Here is a 21,207-nt window from a genome sequence, read left to right as displayed (position 1 = left end):
TTAATATTGTGTTTGGTATAAAATAAGAGATAGAGACTCAAATAAAAATGAAGCTCTAATTTAATTTGTACAAAGAATAAAATTGAAATTAATTAATTGAAATAAAAGTATTTTAGATATAAAATGTTATTAAAGTTTCAGTCTTTGTCCCTAAAAATTTCAGTTCTTGTGTCCCATTTTTTGGAGGTACTGAAATACTGAAATTTTGAGGAAAGAAACTGAAATTTTAGTATTAATCTCTAAACCAACAAACATAATACTAAGTCTCAATCTCCCAATTTTAGCTACTTGAGAGACCTAAATTGAATCAATCTCAACAACAAGTTTCAGTCTTAGACTTGATTGTAATATCATCGGTTTCATATAAGAAAATTCAACTAATCATGATTGGGTCAGTGAATGTGGTACAAGTTAAGCATACTATGTCTATTTAAGCTACAACAACCGAATAGGCCCAACTTTCATATCCTAGCTCACATGTAAACATTCCATTAACGCTTTCTCATATACCAGATTAAGTGCTTGATTGGTTAACCAAGTTGGGTTGGTCTAATAGTTAGTTCACTAGTCAGCTTAAGTAAGTATTGTGGGTTCAAAATCCACCTTGTCCATACAGCGACCAAATGACCAGCGACAAACCCTTAAATGGAGTTCAGTACCGCGGCGGATTAATCCTTGACCTGCTGGATTAGGGGAAATCGTGAAAAACCAAAAAAAAAAAGTGTCTATTTGGTTTGTCGTTCATCCTTTCCCAATATACATTAAGTTTGCCATGAATGATTTTGGACAATTCTTAGTTGATTCAAATGTGGATTGATTTTTTGCTCTAGACGTACTTTTGGTAAAAGTAACAATTTTTTTGCTTTTCCATCCTTGAGAACCACATTGAAATACTGATAAAATGTTAAATATCTATTTTAACCTGTTATATTAAAAAGTGATAAGTTAAATCTTAAGCTTTTACTTCTTTTTTAATAATTTTGCATTTCAGTAAAATTTTAGATAACATCATCCAAAAAGTATTCATGTTTTAGGAATCATGTTTGACAAAATATGTTCAAACACAAACCACATTGACATTAATCTGATTTTAATCAAAAATGATTTTACAAGTATATTCATACCAACATTCATTTGTAAACGTTAATCCAAACATACTAAGCTTCGCATCCATAATTTCTTGTTGGGAACATCCCAAAGTCTCAAGGATATATGACACATATAGGGTAAAAAATGTTTTTTCTTCCTAATGTTTGTGATTTTTTTTAAGAATATCTCTAATGTTTAATTTTATTCAATTTTGTTCGCTGGGGGGACAACATCCCCATGAATGACGAGCTTCCCAGGGTCGAAGCCGGGCACCCGGCAGTTGAATTTGGGCTTTCAAGTTGGCAACCGCTTGGCCAGAACGGCGCCCAAACCAACTTTCTCAAGCTTAAGTTTCTCCTCCCTGAGCTTCTTGACCTCCACCTCCAGCCTTGCTCTTATCAGCCAAGGCCTCCTTCTCCTGGTTAGCCAACTTGACCAGATCCCTCAGTTTCTGGTTATCCGCCTTCGCCGATTCCAGTTTGGCCTCCGTGGTGAGCTCGGCGTTGGCAGTCTCGGCAGAGTTGACTTTGGCATCCCTCAAAGAACAATACCCTAATTGGTTCACTTCCACTTCCTTCGCAATCTTTTAAACAAGACCTACTAGCTATAAGAATGTTGGCATCAGAGAATGTGGCAAGCAGTTCAGTGCTCCAGCTCCCAGCAACAACTTTATTGCAAAAGACCTCAAAAGACTCCTTCAGAGCCTATATATTTTAAAACTTTCAGATTTATATGCACATATCAATCCACCATAACAATTGTAAGTAAAGTCAATCTCTGATCAATACCCTGTGGAAGAGAGTATGATTCTGGAAACAGTCATTTACATATGACAGGTACTTGTCATGCAGCTCAATCACTTTCTGGACAAAATCCTGAACAACCAGACCAGCTTTAGTTTCCACAATTGCAATTATATTCATAAATTCAAACTTTTCAGACAAACAATATCCTTTTTATCTGCCTGTAGAGATTTGCATTTAACAGGATAAGGAAAACAGGCAATAGACAAAATAAATTCAACCAATAATAAGCAAAACCAAAATATTAACAAGTTCAGTAACAGACCATTTTGGTACTAGCTGCATCTTCCAGCCTGCTTAACCAATACGATACCTTCAGTGATAACATGCTGGAAAATGTTACAAGAAAAAGTTTTACAAGCAAGTTAGCAAGATAAGCCCAATTTTGATTGGCATAGTGATAGGTTCACTACCACCAACCTGCTTAAATATACTGGAAACAGGATCTAAGCCTTCAGGTATTTTAGAAAATAGCCTGAACATCCGTGACAGATCTTCAACCTACACATTTAAGGAAAAATATGACAACATTATACTCACATTAAATTACTAAAAGAAAAATCGTAACCATAACAAGTTAGAAGAATTTCAAGAGTACCTTGCCATCTCTAAGCAAAGCATGACATCCAGAGTGCTCTTTCTGGAGGAGTTGGTTTGCGTACACGGATAGCAGCTCATGTTGAACTTTCTAGAATGATATTCCGAGGAGGAAAAAATAAGACCAAGAGAAATGTTCAGAAACTACAATATGTGAAGACCACATTTTATACCGTCATTGCATCAAAAATTAAACTCTATTTTTGTCACCACCCCACTCTTTCTTTTAGTTGCCTGGCAATACTACACTCAACATGGGTGAAGACCACATTGCTGAAATAGCATGAAAAAGGCCAAGAATAAACCTCTAACAACTTTGGCTCGCTACTGGAGTGCAAATATTGAGCAACTCTATCTTTCTCACGTTTTAAGCACTCCTCAACCTGTTATAAAAGACATAACAACAAATGCAGATCAGGCAGTAATGTAAATGAGAAACCAAGTTACTGCAAGGACAACTGAGAAACCACACCTTGAGCATGTAATCAGGACAAGAATCTTCTAGGATCCAATTAGAAGCCTTTTGAGAGTAATAAGCAGAGGTGTCTTTAAGCATTGCAGATTCAAAATCATTCTCATAGTGATCCATTTTCCCCATCCCAATTTCAACAAATATGTCTAATACATTCTTTAATAAAGTCCGATCAATCTGCTCTCCTTCACGTTCTTGATCAATCTTTAAACAGATAAGGGTTAGTTATCTAAATTTGTAAACACTTAAATCTAACATAACAAGGAAGAAAAACCTACAATAGAAATAACTGCATCTCTAACTTTCCCATTTAGCTCCTTGTAAACCTGTAAATAATAAACGCAAAAATTTATTATGTTACGAAAAAATGGAATGACAATAATAGGAAAAACATCTAATCTGTAGTAGCATTACAAAACTTGTCTATATTTTTAACATGGAGAATAATAGTTAATTGAAAGAATTAACATAACACTATGTAAGATTCGCCGTAACATTACCCAATCATAGAAGCAAGTTAAGCCAACTTCATTAAGGGGTGGGAGTGACCTCCGGGCAACAATGGAGGTTTCCAAATAGCGAAAGAAACGACAAAGCCAACCAACCATAATTTTATGGTTTGCCCACCTCTTTACAAGTTCTCTCAACATAAATTCATCATGCTTCTCTCTCAAAGAAGGTAATACCTGAACCAAAGGGGAAAGAAGTTACTTATTTGAAAAGAAGCACGAAAAAAAAAATAGTAATACAAGATACAACCGTCATAAGTACTGAAATCATGTGGACATATTTACAGTTAAAATGTGCAAGATAAGTCAGATTTTACACCCCATCCATCAAAAAAAGGAAACTCAATCACACTATAAAATATATCACGTATCTTGATGAAAGATTAGTAGGTTATACAACAAAAGGAAACAAAATCACTATAAAATATATCACCTTCTGAATTGCGTCGATACTAGTGCATTTTGAGCTGGAAGCTCAGGCAACTACACTAATCCATTTCAAATCCTTACCTCATACACCCCCTACCAAATATACACATCCATCTTGATGACGAGAGGATGAACTAATGGTATTTTTGTTTACACTGGCCTCAAGAAGAATAAGCAAACCGATCTCTTGTTCAGTTTATTAAATTTTAAGACTCTAGCATTTACCTTATAACGAGTTACATTGATAGGTTAAACTAGTTACCAATACAGACCTTACGTTCCCATTTCCTCTCTAATTGATCAACCAAACAAGAGGTAGGCAAAAATTATTTTTCCAATCCATCTCTTTGGTTCCTATCATATCTTTTTAATAATGTGAAATTTAAGCATTAACTTCATTCCATGTATTTCCTTCTTTGCAATGCTTTCACTCGTCTCTCTAGCCTAGTATATATCATACTCTCTATTTTCCCGCTGCAGCATCACTTCCGCTACCTACAACTTGTTCTTGGGTAAGATACGTGAGCAGATGCCAGTCAATGGCATCCTCTGACTCTCAGCTTATTACCCTACACTATCTGACTATAATATGTGATTTGTATAGTGGCTGCTGGTGGCCAAAGCATTTGTCACCCAGGTTTGCTTCCAAGAATCAATAACAATGACCAAACCAGTTACTCTTAGAACTACCATGAGACCTATGTCTACATGATACAAATTCTCCATCAGTCCCTGGAGCTTTAGAGTTTAGACAGAGACTAAACCATTCAAATTATGCTGGTGATCACAATCAATACCAATATACAGCACCTAGTCACCTACCTAACCCTTATAAGCAATTAATGATGACCAACCGGAAACAATCTCAAATGACAATTTTATAGTTATACTCACCGTTGATTGGATGTACTCTTCAAATACCTCCTTGTACTTGTCATAGAGTTGTTGGGAATAGTTATGAGGAGGCTTTTGGGTGCACATGGTATAGATGGTTCTGCATATCATTATACAAAAATGGTAAAAATAAGTGTTTTGTTGGATTAGCTTTTCTTGTTAAAAAAAAATTCTTTCTTTTTGAACAAAGTACTGTTATTAAGTTTTAAACATGTTAAGATACATCTTAAAAAAAGTTTTTAATTATTTTCTTTTCCAAAAATATCCTTTACCATAATTAATACTATATTAACTTCTAATTTTCCCTCCAAATCCTAAATTTCTCCTTCGAATCCTAATTTCCCTCTACATCTTTATTTATATTTTCCCTCAAAGTTTTCTACACTCATCATCAATTCAATTTAGGACAAAAGAACTTTCTAAAGTACCTTCAATCTCATACAGAAAAAAAGTTGCTTTCATAATTTTCCATACACAAATTTAATCTTGGTTCACTTGCTCTTCTTCAACATCACGTATCTTCTTTTTCATGAATTTTTTTAAAGTTTCAGTTTAAAAATAGGGTCTTTTTTATTGTTTTAAATGTCCAAGGGCTATGCATTCTTCTACTTTCTTTATTTTTTTTTTTTATTCGCCATTTGAAACAAATACACAGAACCAAATCCACCGTGGATGAAATTGAAAAAAGTGAAAGATATGCATCAAGAAGAGGGAATCGATGGTTTACGTGTAAAGCATGATGTAGTCCTCGGAGCTGAAGTGAGGTTCAGGCAAGCCTTCTAGAATATTCTTGAGCTTGGTGATGCCCTTCTGCATGAAGTCCCATCCCTGCTCCAGGTCGATGATCTTCCGCTCACTCGTCGACATGAAGATGAAGATGGCAAGCTGTGGATTTGAAACAAAAGCTGCAAAGAACAAATGGTGAGGGCAATTGCTCAATGCAATTCCATTTGGTACAAAATAGAAATCGGGGAAGGTTGATGCAATTGTGGATTGGGAGCATGAGAGAAAGAGCAAACCTTGATATGGAGTCACAGGGCACACACTCACAACACTCACCTTGAAATTAATCAGAGTTGACTGAAGTCTTTAATTTATATCCACACACCATATTGCAAGGAAACACCTACGCTCAATAATTTCTTAGCTACCACCTGCCAGGTTTGAAATTTCTATAAATCTGTTCCTATATGTTTTTACTTTTTTGAGGGGAGAGAGGGGTCAGGGCCATGTCAATTTACTATGGCTAAAACAAACTGCTTGCTCTGGTTTTGTACAGGCAAATTTTGTTAGGAATTCAAACAAGATTCAATTCCGTAATTCCTTTGAACAAGTCCACTTCTTTGAACAAGAATACACAACAAAACCAACAAACAAGCATGGTGTACAAAGTTATCTCTGAACACAAAATCATTTATACCCCTTGATCAATTACTTATGAACAATCAAGTAACTGATTCGGGTAAGATCTATGTGTAAAATCTAAAATGCTTTCAGCCAAGCAAATGAGACGGTTCAATCAAATTAGTATCCAATCATAGACTAAAGTGACATGAAGAAACAAAAGATTGCTTAACACAAAATTTGGGATCAAGAGTTGACTAACTCAAAAAATGCTAACACCCTCCCTGATATAGTGTTAATAGGCGAGACCTATCTTTCTCCTCAAAACATGTGATACACCTCTTGAGGAACAGCTCCTCAGTCAAAGAAAACGGTGTGATTATGCTAGCATTCTTCTTCATTAAACCATTGGAGAGAAGATATTTGACAACCTTAGCTCTAGGAATAAGCCTCTTCTCCAAACTGTATCCAAAAAGCATCGGTCTAATGCGAAATGCCGAAGAATCCCAGCCGAGATTACTGATCCAAAAGCTCATCACTGCATTGAGTTTGTCCTCGGAACATAGCATAAAATGAGGGTGCCTCCTAAAGGCCTCCGAAAAATCTTGTTCAGACCAGCCCCATTTCTTAAGGACATCAACTTTAGCATCCCATTGGGACTTAGTTACGGACTTTTTGGCCAGCAACACCACACTGAAATTACACTGTGAAGGATCAAACCCCAATTGCTTCACTTCCTCAACTGTTTTCTTCAAATCAGCAGAGGACAGCACAGAAGGCCTAGTTCTAAGCAAATGGTGAATGTTGGCATTGGTCAACCCTTCATCAAGCAGCATTTTCACATTTTGAGGCACACGAACATCAGGAATGGATGATGGGCATCCAGTTAGATAAGCAATGGCTTTAAGATCAGAGGGAGAGAACCTCCTTACCAATTCGTAGAAGGATACTATATGGTTAAGGCTTCGAAGCAAGAAGTTGGGACTCTTTGTGGTCATGAGTACAATGTCAGAGGGAGAAGCACCTTTGGATGCCAAAAATTGAAACTTTGGCAAGATCGCTTTGGTAGGGTCATATGTGAGCACCACGGGAATCTTGCACATGATGGTGGTGGTTTGGGAGAGTGAGAAACCGTGGGCTTTGAAGAAGGAGATGACGGAATCTGGCTTGACGGGGGTGTCAAAGCGAACGCGCTTGTTTGCTCTGAGAGCGTCTTCATGGGAGAAGCCGCACTTGGTGGTGAGGTAGGAGACAGTGAAAGAGTGGTGGTCATCGGAAGTGGAGGTGGTTGAGTGGCGGCTTTTTTGTGGCCGAAGAAGAAGAAGGTAAGATTTTGTGGATGGCGATGGAAGAGGGGGGTTGTGGCTGAGGATGAAGAGAAGAGCTCTTCTAAGAGAGTCATGCTTTGAGTGAAACATCACAATGGAGATTATGTGCGGCAGCTCCTTGGTCAGGTTCGTGTATTTTAAAATTTAAATAAAAACTTAATTTTATGTATTACTATTCTTTTTAATAAAAACTTAATTACCAAAGCGGGGATAGCTCAGTTGGGAGAGCGTCAGACTGAAGATCTGAAGGTCGCGTGTTCGATCCACGCTCACCGCATTATTAATTATCATTGATATTCAAATATTGATCTGAACATGTTTGTTATCAATTTTCAGTTTTTTGGTACACAATGAAAATTACAACCTAACACAAAATAGTATAATGACTAATGAATAGCAAAGACATGCCATTAAAAAGGATCATTCATGAATGAAAAAGTATACCTAAATAAATCTTTGGACTTTGTCAATTTGTTTGCCATTATACGACAAAGAAACAGACGACGCAATAAAGCTAAAATCTGAGAGACAACTTCACTTAACTACTTGAGAGACCTGAATTGAATCAGTCTCAACAGCAAGTTCCAGTCTTGGACATGATTGTAATATCATGGGTCTCATATAAGAAAATTCAACTAATCATGATTGGGTCAGTGAAAGTGGTACAAGTTGGGCCTATTATGTCTATTCAAGCTACAACAACCGAATAGGCTCAACTTTAATATCCTAGCTCACATGTAAACATTCGATTAACCCTTTCTCATATGCCAGATTGAGTGTGTTTGGACCATTTTTAGTTAACTCAATGTGGATTGATTTTTTGCTCTAGGCATACTTTTGTTGAAAGTAACAATTTTTTTGCTTTTCCATCCTTGAGGATTACATTGAAATATTAATAAAATGTTAAATATCTATTTTAACCTGTTATATTGAAAAGTGATCAGTTAAATCTTAAGCTTTTACTTCTTTTTTAGTAATTTTGCATTTCAGTGAAATTTTAGATAACATCATTCAAAAAGTATTCATGTTTTAAAAATCATGTTTGACAATAAAATGTTCAAATACAAACCACATTGACATTAATTTGATTTTAATCAAAAATAATTTTATAAGAAGTACATTCATACTAACATTCCTTTGCAAACTTTAATCCAAACATACTAAGCTTTGCATCCATAACTTCTTGTTGGGATCATCCCAAAGTCTTAAGGATATATGACACACAAAGGGTAAAATATGTTTTTTCTTCCTAATGTTTGTGATTTTTTTTAAGAATACTTCTAACGTTTAATTTCATTCAATTTTGTCCCTAACATTTTTTATTTGGGTCAAAACTACACCTAAAATTACTCAACCTAAAATTTGAGAGACAAAATTGAAAACGTACAGAGATAGTTTTGACACAAAAAAACGTTAAGGACAAAAATTAAATAAAATTAAACATAAAGGATATTTCAAAAAAAAAATTGCAAACGTGAAGTTAAAAAAAAAAACATACTTTACCTGACAAATAAATAAGCAAGAATAAAGAAAACTAAGCAGGTGGAGCATGAGCCGGGGCATCCTCTGGGGGGTCAACATCCCCACGAATGATGAGCTTCCCAGGGTCGAAGCCGTGCACCGGCAGCTGAATTTGGCTTTCAAGTTGGCAACCGGTTGGCCAGAAGGGTGCCCAAATCTTTAAGAATGTTGTCATCAGAGAATGTGGCAAGCAGTTCAGTGCTGGAGCTCCCAGCAACACCTTTATTGCAAAAGACCTCAAAAGACTCCAGAGCCTATATTTTAAAACTTTCAGATTTATATGCACATATCAATCCACCATAACAACTGTAAGTAAAGTCAATTTCTGAGCAATACCCTTTGGAAGAGAGTATGATTCTGGAAACAGTCATTTACATATGACAGGTACTTGTCACGCAGTTCAATCACTTTCCGGTCAAAATCCTGAACAACCAGACCAGATTCAGTTTTCTCTGCCTGTAGAGATTTGCATTTAACAGGATAAGGAAAACAGGCAATAGACAAAATAAACTCAACCAGTAAAAAGCAAAACCAAAATATTAACAACTTCAGTAACAGATCCTTTTAGTACTAGCTGCATCTTCAGCCTGCTTAACCAATACCATACCTTCAGTGATAATATGCTGGAAAATGTTACAAGAAAAAGTTTTATAAGCAAGTTAGCAAGAAAAGCTCAATTTTGATTGGCATAGTGATAGATTCACTACCACCAACCTGCTTAAATACACTGGAAACAAGATCTAAGCCTTCAAGTATTTTAGATAATAGCCTGAACATCCGTGACAGATCTTCAACCAACACATTTAAGGAAAAATATGACAACATTATACTCACATTAAATTACTAAAAGAAAAATCGTAACCATAACAAGTTAGAAGAATTTCAAGAGTACCTTGCCATCTCTAAGCAAAGCATGACATCCAGAGTGCTCTTTCTGGAGGAGTTGGTTTGCGTACACGGATAGCAGCTCATGTTGAACTTTCTAGAATGATATTCCGAGGAGGAAAAAATAAGACCAAGAGAAATGTTCAGAAACTACAATATGTGAAGACCACATTTTATACCGTCATTGCATCAAAAATTAAACTCTATTTTTGTCACCACCCCACTCTTTCTTTTAGTTGCCTGGCAATACTACACTCAACATGGGTGAAGACCACATTGCTGAAATAGCATGAAAAAGGCCAAGAATAAACCTCTAACAACTTTGGCTCGCTACTGGAGTGCAAATAATGAGCAACCCTATCTTTCTCCTGGTTTAAGCACTCCTCAGCCTGTTATAAAAGTCAAATATAGGTCAGGCAGTAATGTAAATGAGAAACCAAGTTACTGCAAGGACAACTGAGAAACCACACCTTGAACATGTAATCAGGACAAGAATCTTCTAGGATCCACTTAGAAGCCTTTTGAGAATAATAAGCAGAGGTGTTTTTAAGCATTGCAGATTCAAAATCATTCTCATAGTGATCCATTTTCCCATCCCAATTTCAACAAATATGTCTAATACATTCTTTAATAAAGTCCGATCAATCTGCTCTCCTTCACGTTCTTGATCAATCTTTAAACAGATAAGGGTTAGTTATCTAAATTTGTAAACACTTAAATCTAACATAACAAGGAAGAAAAACCTACAATAGAAATAACTGCATCTCTAACTTTCCCATCTAGCTCCTTGTAAACCTGTAAATAATAAATGCAAAAATTTATTACGTAATGAAAAAATGGAACGACAACAATAGGAAAAACATCTAATCTGTAGTAGTATTACAAAACTTGTCTATGTTTGTAACATGGAGAAGAGTAGCTAATTCAAAGAATTAACATAACACTATGTAAGGTTTGCTGTAACATTACCCGATCACGGAAGCAAGTTAAGCCAACTTCCTTAAGGGGTGGGAGTGACCTCCGGACAACAAAGTAGCGATCCAAATAGTGAAAGAAACAACAAAGCCACGTAACCATAATTTTATGGTTTGCCCACCTCTGTACAAGTTCTCTCAACATAAATTCATCATGCTTCTCTGTCAAAGAAGGTAATACCCGAACCAAAGGGGAAAGAAGCACGAAAAAAAAAAATATTAATACAAGATACAACCATCATAAGCACTGAGTTCATGTGGACATATTTACAGTTAAAATATACAAGATAAGTCAGGTTTTACACCCCATCCATCAAAAAAGGAAACTCAACCACACTATAAAATATATCACCTATCTTGATGAAAGATTAGTAGGTTATACAACAAAAGGAAACAAAATCACTATAAAATATATCACCTTCTGAATTGCGTCGATACTAGTGCATTTTGAGCTAGAAGCTCAGGCAACTACATTAATCCATATTCAAATCCTTACCTCATACACCCCCTACAAAATATACACACCCATCTTGATGACGAGAGGATGAACTAATGGTAATTTTGTTTAAACTGGCCGCAAGAAGAATAAGTAAACCGATCTCTTGTTCAGTTTATTAAATTTTAAGACTTTAGCATTTACCTCATATGAGTTACCTTGATAGGTTAAACTAGTTACCAATTACAGACCTTACGTTCCCCTTTCCGCTCTCATTGATCAACCAAACAAGAGGTAGGCAAAAATTATTTTTCCATTCCATCTCTTTGGTGCCATATCTTTTTAATATTGTGAAATTTAAGCATTAACTTCATTCCATGTATTTCCTTCTTTGCAATGCTCTCACTCATCTCTCTAGCCTAGTATATATCATCCTCTGTATTTGCCCACTGCAGCATCACTTCCGCTACCTACAACTTGTTCTTGGGCAAGATACGTGAGCAGATGCCAGTCAAGGGCATCCTCTCACTCTTAGCTTATTACCCTCCACTATCTGACTATAATATGTGATTTATATTGTGGCTGCTGTGGCCAAAGCATTTGTCACCCAGGATTGCTTCCTAGAATCAATAACAATGACCAAACCACTTACTCTTAGAACTACCATGAGACCTATGTCTACATGATACAAATTTTCCATCAGTCCCAGGAGCTTTAGAGTTTACACAGAGACTAAAGTACTAAACCATTCAAATTATGCTTGTGATCACAATCAATGCCAATATACAGCACCTAGTCACCTACCTAACCCTTATAGGCAATTAATGATGACCAACCGGAAACAATCTCAAATGACAATGTTATACAGTTATACTCAGCGTTGATTGGATGTACTCTTCAAATACCTCCTTGTACTTGTCATAGAGTTGTTGGGAATAGTCATGAGGAGGCTTTTGGGTGCACATGGTATAGATGGTTCTGCATATCAAGAATGGTAAAAATAAGTGTTTTGTTGGATTAGCTTTTCTTGTTAAAAAAAATAATTCTTTCTTTTTGAACAAAGTACTTTTATTAAGTTTTAAACATGTTAAGATACATCTTAAAAAATTTTTTTAATTATTTTCTTTACCAAAAATATCCTTTACCATAATTAATAATTACAATTTATATTAAATCCTAATTTTCCCTCCAAATCCTAATTTCTTATTTCTCCTTTGAATCCTAAGTTTTCTACACTCATCATCAATTCAATTTAGGACAAAAGAACTTTCTAAAGTACCTTCAATCACATCCAGAAAAAAAGTTGCTTTCATAATTTTCCATACACAAATTTAATCTTGGTTCACTTGCTCTTCTTCAACATCACGTATCTTCTTTTTTATGAATTTTTTTTAAGTTTCATTTTAAAAATAGCGTCTTTTTTATTGTTTTAAATGTCCAAGGGCTATGCATTTTTCTACTTCTTTTTTTTTTATTAGCCATTTGAAATAAATACACAGAGCCAAATCCACCGTGGATGAAATTGAAAAAAGTGAAAGATATGCAAAAAAAAGAGGGAATAGATGGTTTACGCGTAAAGCATCCGGTTGTCCTCGGAGTTGAAGAAAGGTTCAGGCAAGCCTTCTTCTAGAATTATCTTGAGCTTGGTGATGCCCTGCTGAATGAAATCCCATCCCTGCTCCAGGTGGATGATCTTCCGCTCACTCGTCGACATGAAGATGAAGATGGCAAGCTGCGAATCTGAAACAAAACCTGCAAAGAACAAATGCTGAGGGCAATTGCTCAATGAAATTCCATCTGGTATTAAATAGAAAAAGCAAACCTTGATATGAAGGAAGTTAGAGAAAGAAGAGAAGAGTAACTCCGACAGGGGCCCTGTCGAAGTCACAGGGCACACACTCACAACACTCACCTTGACCTTAATCAGAGTTGACTTAAGTCTTTGATTTATATCCACACACCATATTACAAGACTCAGAGTTGACTAAAATCTTTGGACTTTGATTTGTGTCCACACACCATATTGCAAGGAAACACCTACGCTCAATAACTTCTTAGCTCTCACCTGCCAGGTTTGAAATTTCTATAAATATGTTCCTAAATGTTTTTACTTTTTTGAGGGGGGAGGGGCGTGGGGGCCATGTCAATTTACTATGGCTGAAACAAACAGCTTGCTCAGGTTTTGTACAGGCAAATTTTGTTAGGAATTCAAACAACATTCAATTCCATAATTCCTTCAATATATGAACCAGTCCACTTCTTCGAACAAGAATACAAAACAAAACCAACAAACAAGCATGGTGCACAAAGTTATCTCTGAGCACAAAACCATTTATACCCCTTGAGCAACTACTTATGAACAATCAAGTAACTGATTCAGGTAAGATCTATGAGTAAAATCTAAAAAGCTTTCTGCCAAGCAAATGAGACGGTTCAATCAAATTAGTAGAAATTCAATCATAGACTAAAGTGACATGAAGAAACAAAAGATTGCTTAACATAAAATTTGGCATCAAGAGTTGACTAACGCAAAATCCTAACATCCTCCCTGATATAGTGTTAATAGGCGAGACCTATCTTTCTCCTCAAAACATGTGATACACTTCTCGAGGAACAGCTTCTCAGTCAAAGAAAATGGTGTGATTATGCTAGCATTCTTCTTCATCAAACCATTGGAGAGAAGATATTTGATAACCTTAGCTCTAGGAATAAGCCTCTTCTCCAAACTGTATCCAAAAAGCACCGGTCTAATGCGAAACGCTGAAGAATCCCAGCCGAGATTACTGATCCAAAAGCTCATCACTGCATTGAGTTTGTCCTCGGAACGTAGCATAAACTGAGGGTGCCTCCTATAGGCCTCTGAAAAATCTTGTTCGGACCAGCCCCATTTCTTAAGGACATGAACTTTAGCATCCCATCGGGACTTAGTTACGGCCCTTTTGGTGAGCAACACCACACTGAAATAAGACTGTGAAGGATCAAACCCCAATTGCTTCACTTCCTCAACTGTTTTCTTCAAATCAGCAGAAGACAGCACAGAAGGCCTAGTTCTAAGCAAATGGTGAATGTTGGCATTGGTCAACCCTTCATCAAGCAGCATTTTCACATTTTGAGCCACACGAACATCAGCAATGGATGATGGGCATCCAGTTAGATAAGCAATGGCTTTAAGATCAGAGGGAGAGAACCTCCTTACCAATTCGTAGAAGGATACTATATGGTTAAGGCTTCGAAGCAGGAAGTTGGGACTCCTTGTGGTCATGAGTACAATGTCAGAGGGAGAAGCACCTTTGGATGCCAAAAATTGAAACTTTGGCAAGATCGCTTTGGTAGGGTCATATGTGAGCACCACGGGAATCTTGCACATGATGGTGGCGATTTGGGAGAGGGAGAAACCATGGGCTTTGAAGAAGGAGATGACGGAATCTGGCTTGACGGGGGTGTCAAAGCGAACGCGCTTGTTTGCTCTGAGAGCGTCTTCATGGGAGAAGCCGCACTTGGTGGTGAGGTAGGAGACAGTGAAAGAGTGGTGGTAATCGGAAGTGGAGGTGGTTGAGTGGCGGCGTGTTTGTGGCCGAAGAAGAAGAAGGTAAGATTTTGTGGATGGCGATGGAAGAGGGGGGTTGTGGCTGAGGATGAAGAGAAGGGCTCTTGTAAGAGAGTGATGCTTTGAGTGAAACATGACGATGGAGATTGTGTGCGGCAGGCGGCAGCTCCGTGGTCAGGTTCATGTATTTTAAAATTTAAATAAAAGCTTAATTGTATGTATTATTATTTGTTTTGTTAAAATGTTTAACTACAAATGCGGGGATACCTCAGTTGGGAGAGCGTTAGACTGAAAAGTGATCAGTTAAATCTTAAGCTTTTACTTCCTTTTTAGTAATTTTGCATTTAAGTGAAATTTTAGATAACATCATCCAAAAAGTATTCATGTTTTAAAAATCATGTTTGACAAAAAATGTTTAAGTACAAACCACATTGACATTAATCTGATTTTAGTCAAAAATAATTTTACAAGAAGTACATTCATATTAACATTCAGTTGCAAACGTTAATCCAAACATACTAAGCTTTGCATTCATAATTTCTTGTTGGGATCATCCCAAAGTCTTAAGGATATATGACACACAAAGGGTAAAATATATTTTTTTCTACTTAATGTTTGTGATTTTCTTTAAGAATACCTCTAACGTTTAATTTCATTCAATTTTGTCCGCTGAATGACAAGCTTCCCAGGGTCGAAGTCGGACACCAGCAGTTGAATTTGGGCTTTCAAGTTGGCAACTGCTTGGCCGGAAGGGCACCCAAACCAACTTTCTCAAGCTTAAGTTTCTGCTCCCTGAGCGTCTTGACCTCCAACTCCAGCCTTGCTCTTATCTGCCAAGGCCTCCTCCTGGTTGGCCAACTTGACCAGATCCCTCAGTTTCTGGTTATCCGCCTTCACTGATTCCAGTTTGGCCTCCGTGGTGAGCTCGGCGTTGGCAGTCTCGGCAGAGTTGGCTTTGGCATCCCTCAAAGAACAATACCCTAATTGGTTCACTTCCACTTCCTTCACAATCTTTAAACAAGACCTACTAGCTCTAAGAATGTTGTCATCAGAGAATGTGGCAAGCAGTTCAGCGCTCCAGCTCCCACCAACACCTTTATTGTGAAAGACCTCAAAAGACTCCATCAGAGCCTATATTTTAACACTTCCAGATTTATATGCACATATCAATCTACCATAACAATTGTAAGTAAAGTCAATCTCTGATCAATACCCTGTGGAAGAGAGTATGATTCTGGAAACAGTCATTTACATATGACAGGTACTTGTCATGCAGCTCAATCACTTTCCGGACAAAATCCTGAACAACCAGACCAGCTTCAGTTTCCACAATTGCAATTATATTCATAAATTCAAACTTTTCAGACAAACAATATCCTTTTTATCTGCCTGTAGAGATTTGCATTTAACAGGTTAGGAAAACAGGCAATACACAAAATAAACTCAACCAATAACAAGCAAAACCAAAATATTAACAAGTTCAGTAACAGAACCTTTTGGTACTAGCTGCATCTTCAGCCTGCTTAACCAATACCATACCTTCAGTGAAAACATGCTGGAAAATGTAAAACGAAAAAGTTTTATAAGCAAGTTAGCAAGAAAAGCCCAATTTTGATTGGCATAGCAATGCAATAGGTTCACTACCACCAAGTCACCAACCTGCTTAAATATACTGGAAACAGCATCTAAGCCTTCAGGTACTTTAGAAAATAGCCTGAACATCCGTGACAGATCTTCAACCTACACATTTAAGGAAAAATATGACAACATTATACTCGCATAAAATTACTAAAAGAAAAATCGTAACCATAACAAATTAGAAGAATTTCAAGAGTACCTTGCCATCTCTAAGCAAAGCATGACATCCAGAGTGCTCTTTCTGGAGGAGTTGGTTTGCGTACATGGATAGCAGCTCATGTTGAACTTTCTAGAACGATATTCCGAAAAGGAAAAAATAAAACCAAGAGAAATGTTCAGAAACTACAATATGTGAAGACCACATTTTATACTGTGATTGCATCAAAATTAAACTCTTTTTGTCACCACCCACTCTTTCTTTTAGTTGCCTGGCAATACTACACTCAACATGGGTGAAGACCACATTGCTGAAATAGCATGAAAAAGGCCAAGAATAAACCTCTAACAACTTTGGCTCGCTACTGAAGTGCAAATACTGAGCAACTCTATCTTTCTCCCGTTTTAAGCACTCCTCAGCCTGTTATAAAAGACATAACAACAAATGCAGATCAGGCAGTAATGTAAATGAGAAACCAAGTTACTGCAAGAACAACTGAGAAACCACACCTTGAGCATGTAATCAGGACAAGAATCTTCTAGGATCCAATTAGAAGCCTTTTGAGAGTAATAAGCAGAGGTGTCTTTAAGCATTGCAGATTCAAAATCATTCTCATAGTGATCCATTTTCCCCATCCCAATTTCAACAAATACGTATAATACATTCTTTAATAAAGTCCGATCAATCTGCTCTCCTTCACGTTCTTAATCAATCTTTAAACAGATAAGGGTTAGTTATCTAAATTTGTAAACACTTAAATCTAACATAACAAGGAAGAAAAACCTACAATAGAAATAACTGCATCTCTAACTTTCCCATTTAGCTCCTTGTAAACCTGTAAATAATAAACACAAAATTTATTACTTTAGGTAAAAATGGAATGGCAATAATAGGAAAAATGTCTAATATATAGTAGCAATACAGAACTTGTCTATATTAGTAACATGGAGAAGAGTAGCTAATTGAAAGAATTAACATAACACTATGTAAGGTTTGTCGTAACATTACCAAATCACGGAAGCAAGTTAAGCCAACTTCATTAAGGCGTGGGAGTGACCTCCGGGCAATAAAGTGGCAATCCAAAAAATGAAAGAAACGAGAAAGCCACCTAACCATAATTTTATGGTTTGCCCACCTCTTTACAAGTTCTATCAACATAAATTCATCATGCTTCTCTCTCAAAGATGGTAATACCTGAACCAAAGGGGAAAGAAGTTACTTATTTGAAAAGAAGCACGAAAAAAAAAAAAAAGTAATACAAGATACAACCATCATAAATACTGAAATCATGTGGACATATTTACAATTAAAATGTCAGGTTTTACACCCCATCCATCAAAAAAGGAAACTCAATCACACTATAAAATATATCACCTATCTTGATGAAAGATTAGTAGGTTATACAACAAAACGAAACAAAATCACTATAAAATATATCACCTTCTGAATTGCATCGATACTAGTGTATTTTGAGCTGGAAGCTCAGGCAACTACACTAATCCAAATAAAAATCCTTACCTCATACACCCCCTACCAAATATACACACCCATCTTGATGACGAGAGGACAAACTATTGGTATTTTTGTTTACACTGGCCTCAAGAAAAATAAGTGAACCGATCTCTTGTTCAGTTTATTAAATTTTAAGACTTTAGCATTTCCTTATAATCAGTTACAATGATAGGTTAAACTAGTTACCAATTACAGACCTTACATTCCCCTTTCCGCTCTCATTGATCAACCAAACAAGAGGTAGGGAAAAATTATTTTTCCAATCCATCTCTTTGGTTCCATATCTTTTTAATATTGTGAAATTTAAGCATTAACTTCATTCCATGTATTTCCTTCTTTGCAATGCTTTCACTCGTCTCTCTAGCCTAGTATATATCATCCTCGTATTTTCCCACTGCAGCATCACTTGATTCACTTCCGCAGTTCCGCTACCTACAACTTGTTCTTGGGCAAGATTCATGAGCAGATGCCAGTCAATGGCATCCTCTCACTCTCAGCTTATTACCCTCCACTATCTAACTATAATATGTGATTTGTACTGTGGCTGCTGTGGCCAAAGCATTTGTCATCCAGGTTTGCTTCCTAGAATCAATAACAATGACCAAACCACTCACTCTTAGAACTACCATGAGACCTGATGCGTGAGCATCTTTCCTATTTTTCCTAGTGAATTTGCATTTAATTTGTTGAGTTTAATCAAGAATTAAGTATCTTTTAGCCATTATGGATGCTACTTTGATTTGTATGCAATTCTATTTATTTTAGGTAGCATTCGGATGAATTTGATGGAGTTTTCGCAGAAAAAGAGAAGAAGGCAAATGATGCTGTCAATCCTGACCTCTCTGCACTCAAACCTAAATAACTCGAGCTACAGAGGTCAAATGCGAATAATATTTGGATTGAACAGAGAGTTCTGCGGGGGGTGTGCTGGAAGAGTGCCTTGCGCACGAGCAAGCCCACGCGTGCGCGTCACTTGCAGTTTTGGCACCCCACGCGTAAGCATTTAGGACGCGCACGCGTGCATCAGGGAATCGGCGTAAATATGTTTTGAACAGAAAGTTGTGATGACCTGGCGCTGGCATCGTGTGAGAGGCACCAATCGACTCACGCGTACGCATCCTGACGCGTATGTGTCCCTCTCGTTCTCAGACCACACACGCGTGCGCATGCCTGACGCACACGCGTCGCATGCAAATTTTGATTCCTATGCTACGCGCGCACTGCACAACAACAACACACAAGATTGGTTCATGCTGCCAAGCCCAAGTTAGGCGTGGATCCTAGTGAAGCCAAGTGGTCCCCATCCATCAATTGAAGACGTGTTGATTGCTTTAACTAATTCTGATTTAAATTTAAATTTTAAAATAGGAAAAGATATTATTTTAATTTTAGAAATTAGATTTTAAATTAATTAGGATCAGATATAAAAGAGAAAAGAAACTTCTCTTCTAGGATTCGATTCCACTTTTCATTCCACCTCAGCTCAAATTACATGAGACCATGAGACCTATGTCTACATGATACAAATTCTCCATCAGTCCCTGGAGCTTTAGAGTTTAGACAGAGACTAAACCATTCAAATTATGCCGGTGATCACAATCAATACCAATATACAGCACCTAGTCACCTACCTAACCCTTATAAGCAATTAATGATGACCAACCGGAAACAATCTCAAATGACAATGTTATACAGTTATACTCACCGTTGATTGGATGTACTCTTCAAATACCTCCTTGTACTTGTCATAGAGTTGTTGGGAATAGTCATGAGGAGGCCTTTGGGTGCACATGATAATAGATGGTTCTGCATATCATTATACAAGGATGGTAAAAATAAGTGTTTTGTTGGATTAGCTTTTCTTGTTAAAAAAAAAAAATAATTCTTTCTTTTTGAACAAAGTACTTTTATTAAGTTTTAAACATGTTAAGATACATCTTAAAAAAAGTTTTTAATTATTTTCTTTACCAAAAATATCCTATACCATAAGTAATAATTACAATTTATATTAAATCCTAATTTTCCCTCCAAATCCTAATTTCTCCTTCGAATCCTAATTTCCTTCCACATCTATATTTATATTTTCCCTCAAAGTTTTCTACACTCATCATCAATTCAATTTAGGACAAAAGAACTTTCTAAAGTACCTTCAATCTCATACAGAAAAAAAGTTGCTTTCATAATCTTCCATACACAAATTTAATCTTGGTTCACTTGCTCTTCAACTTCACGTATCTTCTTTTTTATGAATTTTTTTAAAGTTTCAGTTTAAAAATAGGGTCTTTTTTATTGTTTTAAATGTCCAAGGGCTATGCATTCTTCTACCTTCTTTATTTTTTTTTATTAAACATTTGAAACAAATACACAGAGCCAAATCCACCGTGGATGAAATTGAAAAAAGTGAAAGATATGCATCAAGAAGAGGGAATAGATGGTTTACGTGTAAAGCATCATGTAGTCCTCGGAGCTGAAGTGAGGTTCAGGCAAGCCTTCTTCTAGAATTATCTTGAGCTTGGTGATGCCCTTCTGCATGAAATCCCATCCCTGCTCCAGGTGGATGATCCTCCACTCACTCGTCGACATGAAGATGAAGATGGCAAGCTGTGAATTTGAAACAAAACCTGCAAAGAACAAATGGTGAGGGCATTTGCTCAATGAAATTCCATTTGGTATTAAATAGAAAGAGCAAACCTTGATATGAAGGAAGAAGATAAAGAAAGACGAGAAGAGTAACTCCGACAGGGCCCTGTCGGAGTCACAGGGCACAGACTCACAACACTCACCTTGACATTAATCAGAGTTGACTTAAGTCTTTGATTTATATCTACACACCATATTGCAAGACTCGGAGTTGACTAAAATCTTTGGACTTTCATTTGTATCCACACACCATATTGCAAGGAAACACCTACGCTCAATAATTTCTTAGCTGCCACCTTCCACCTGCCAGTTTTGAAATTTCTATAAATATGTTCCTAAATGTATTTACTTTTTTGAGGGCGGAAGGGCGTGGGGGCCATGTCAATTTACTATGGCTGAAAAAAACTGCTTGCTCTGGTTTTGTACAGGCAA

At 36.7% G+C, this 21,207-nt stretch overlaps 4 protein-coding genes, 1 non-coding gene and 2 pseudogenes across 5 annotated transcripts; 1 reads left to right on the top strand and 6 right to left on the bottom strand.

Annotated features, from left to right (window-relative positions):
* Positions 1 to 1,028: 1,028 nt before the first annotated feature.
* On the bottom strand, positions 1,029 to 5,666 carry LOC112704187 (cullin-1). The gene is given in 12 exon segments (XM_025755703.3): positions 1,029 to 1,793; positions 1,878 to 1,964; positions 2,158 to 2,181; positions 2,183 to 2,221; positions 2,313 to 2,393; positions 2,491 to 2,580; positions 2,795 to 2,872; positions 2,962 to 3,165; positions 3,240 to 3,287; positions 3,462 to 3,647; positions 4,794 to 4,893; positions 5,521 to 5,666. Coding segments are annotated over 12 exon segments (1,326 nt in total). The 5' UTR covers positions 5,661 to 5,666; the 3' UTR covers positions 1,029 to 1,544.
* Positions 5,667 to 6,409: 743 nt separating this feature from the next.
* Positions 6,410 to 7,555, bottom strand: LOC112760087 (uncharacterized). The gene has a single exon (XM_025808095.1). It carries the CDS (start codon positions 7,553 to 7,555, stop codon positions 6,410 to 6,412), a length of 1,146 nt encoding a protein of 381 aa, XP_025663880.1.
* Positions 7,556 to 7,669: 114 nt separating this feature from the next.
* Positions 7,670 to 7,742, top strand: TRNAF-GAA (transfer RNA phenylalanine (anticodon GAA)). The gene has a single exon. It is a non-coding gene; the product is annotated as a tRNA-Phe (tRNA).
* A 779-nt stretch (positions 7,743 to 8,521) lies between these two features.
* Positions 8,522 to 12,246, bottom strand: LOC114925068 (cullin-1-like; annotated as a pseudogene).
* On the bottom strand, positions 10,841 to 14,963 carry LOC114924203 (uncharacterized). Its single transcript, XM_072208082.1, has 4 exons — positions 13,855 to 14,963; positions 12,853 to 13,033; positions 12,187 to 12,259; positions 10,841 to 11,007 (listed from the first exon to the last, which is right to left on the bottom strand). The coding sequence occupies exons 1-2, from the start codon at positions 14,961 to 14,963 to the stop codon at positions 12,982 to 12,984; spliced, it is 1,161 nt and encodes a 386-aa protein (XP_072064183.1). The 3' UTR covers positions 10,841 to 11,007; positions 12,187 to 12,259; positions 12,853 to 12,981.
* Positions 14,964 to 15,332: 369 nt separating this feature from the next.
* On the bottom strand, positions 15,333 to 16,176 carry LOC112704285 (cullin-1). Its single transcript, XM_025755707.3, has 2 exons — positions 16,042 to 16,176; positions 15,333 to 15,959 (listed from the first exon to the last, which is right to left on the bottom strand). Exons 1-2 carry the CDS (start codon positions 16,174 to 16,176, stop codon positions 15,606 to 15,608), a joined length of 489 nt encoding a protein of 162 aa, XP_025611492.1. The 3' UTR covers positions 15,333 to 15,605.
* On the bottom strand, positions 15,333 to 21,131 carry LOC112704269 (cullin-1-like; annotated as a pseudogene).
* Positions 21,132 to 21,207: the final 76 nt, after the last annotated feature.

The sequence above is a fragment of the Arachis hypogaea genome, chromosome 1 (genome assembly GCF_003086295.3).
Source record: "Arachis hypogaea cultivar Tifrunner chromosome 1, arahy.Tifrunner.gnm2.J5K5, whole genome shotgun sequence".
In the NCBI taxonomy this organism is placed as follows: domain Eukaryota; kingdom Viridiplantae; phylum Streptophyta; class Magnoliopsida; order Fabales; family Fabaceae; genus Arachis; species Arachis hypogaea.
This window is presented reverse-complemented; position numbering and strand designations above follow the sequence as displayed.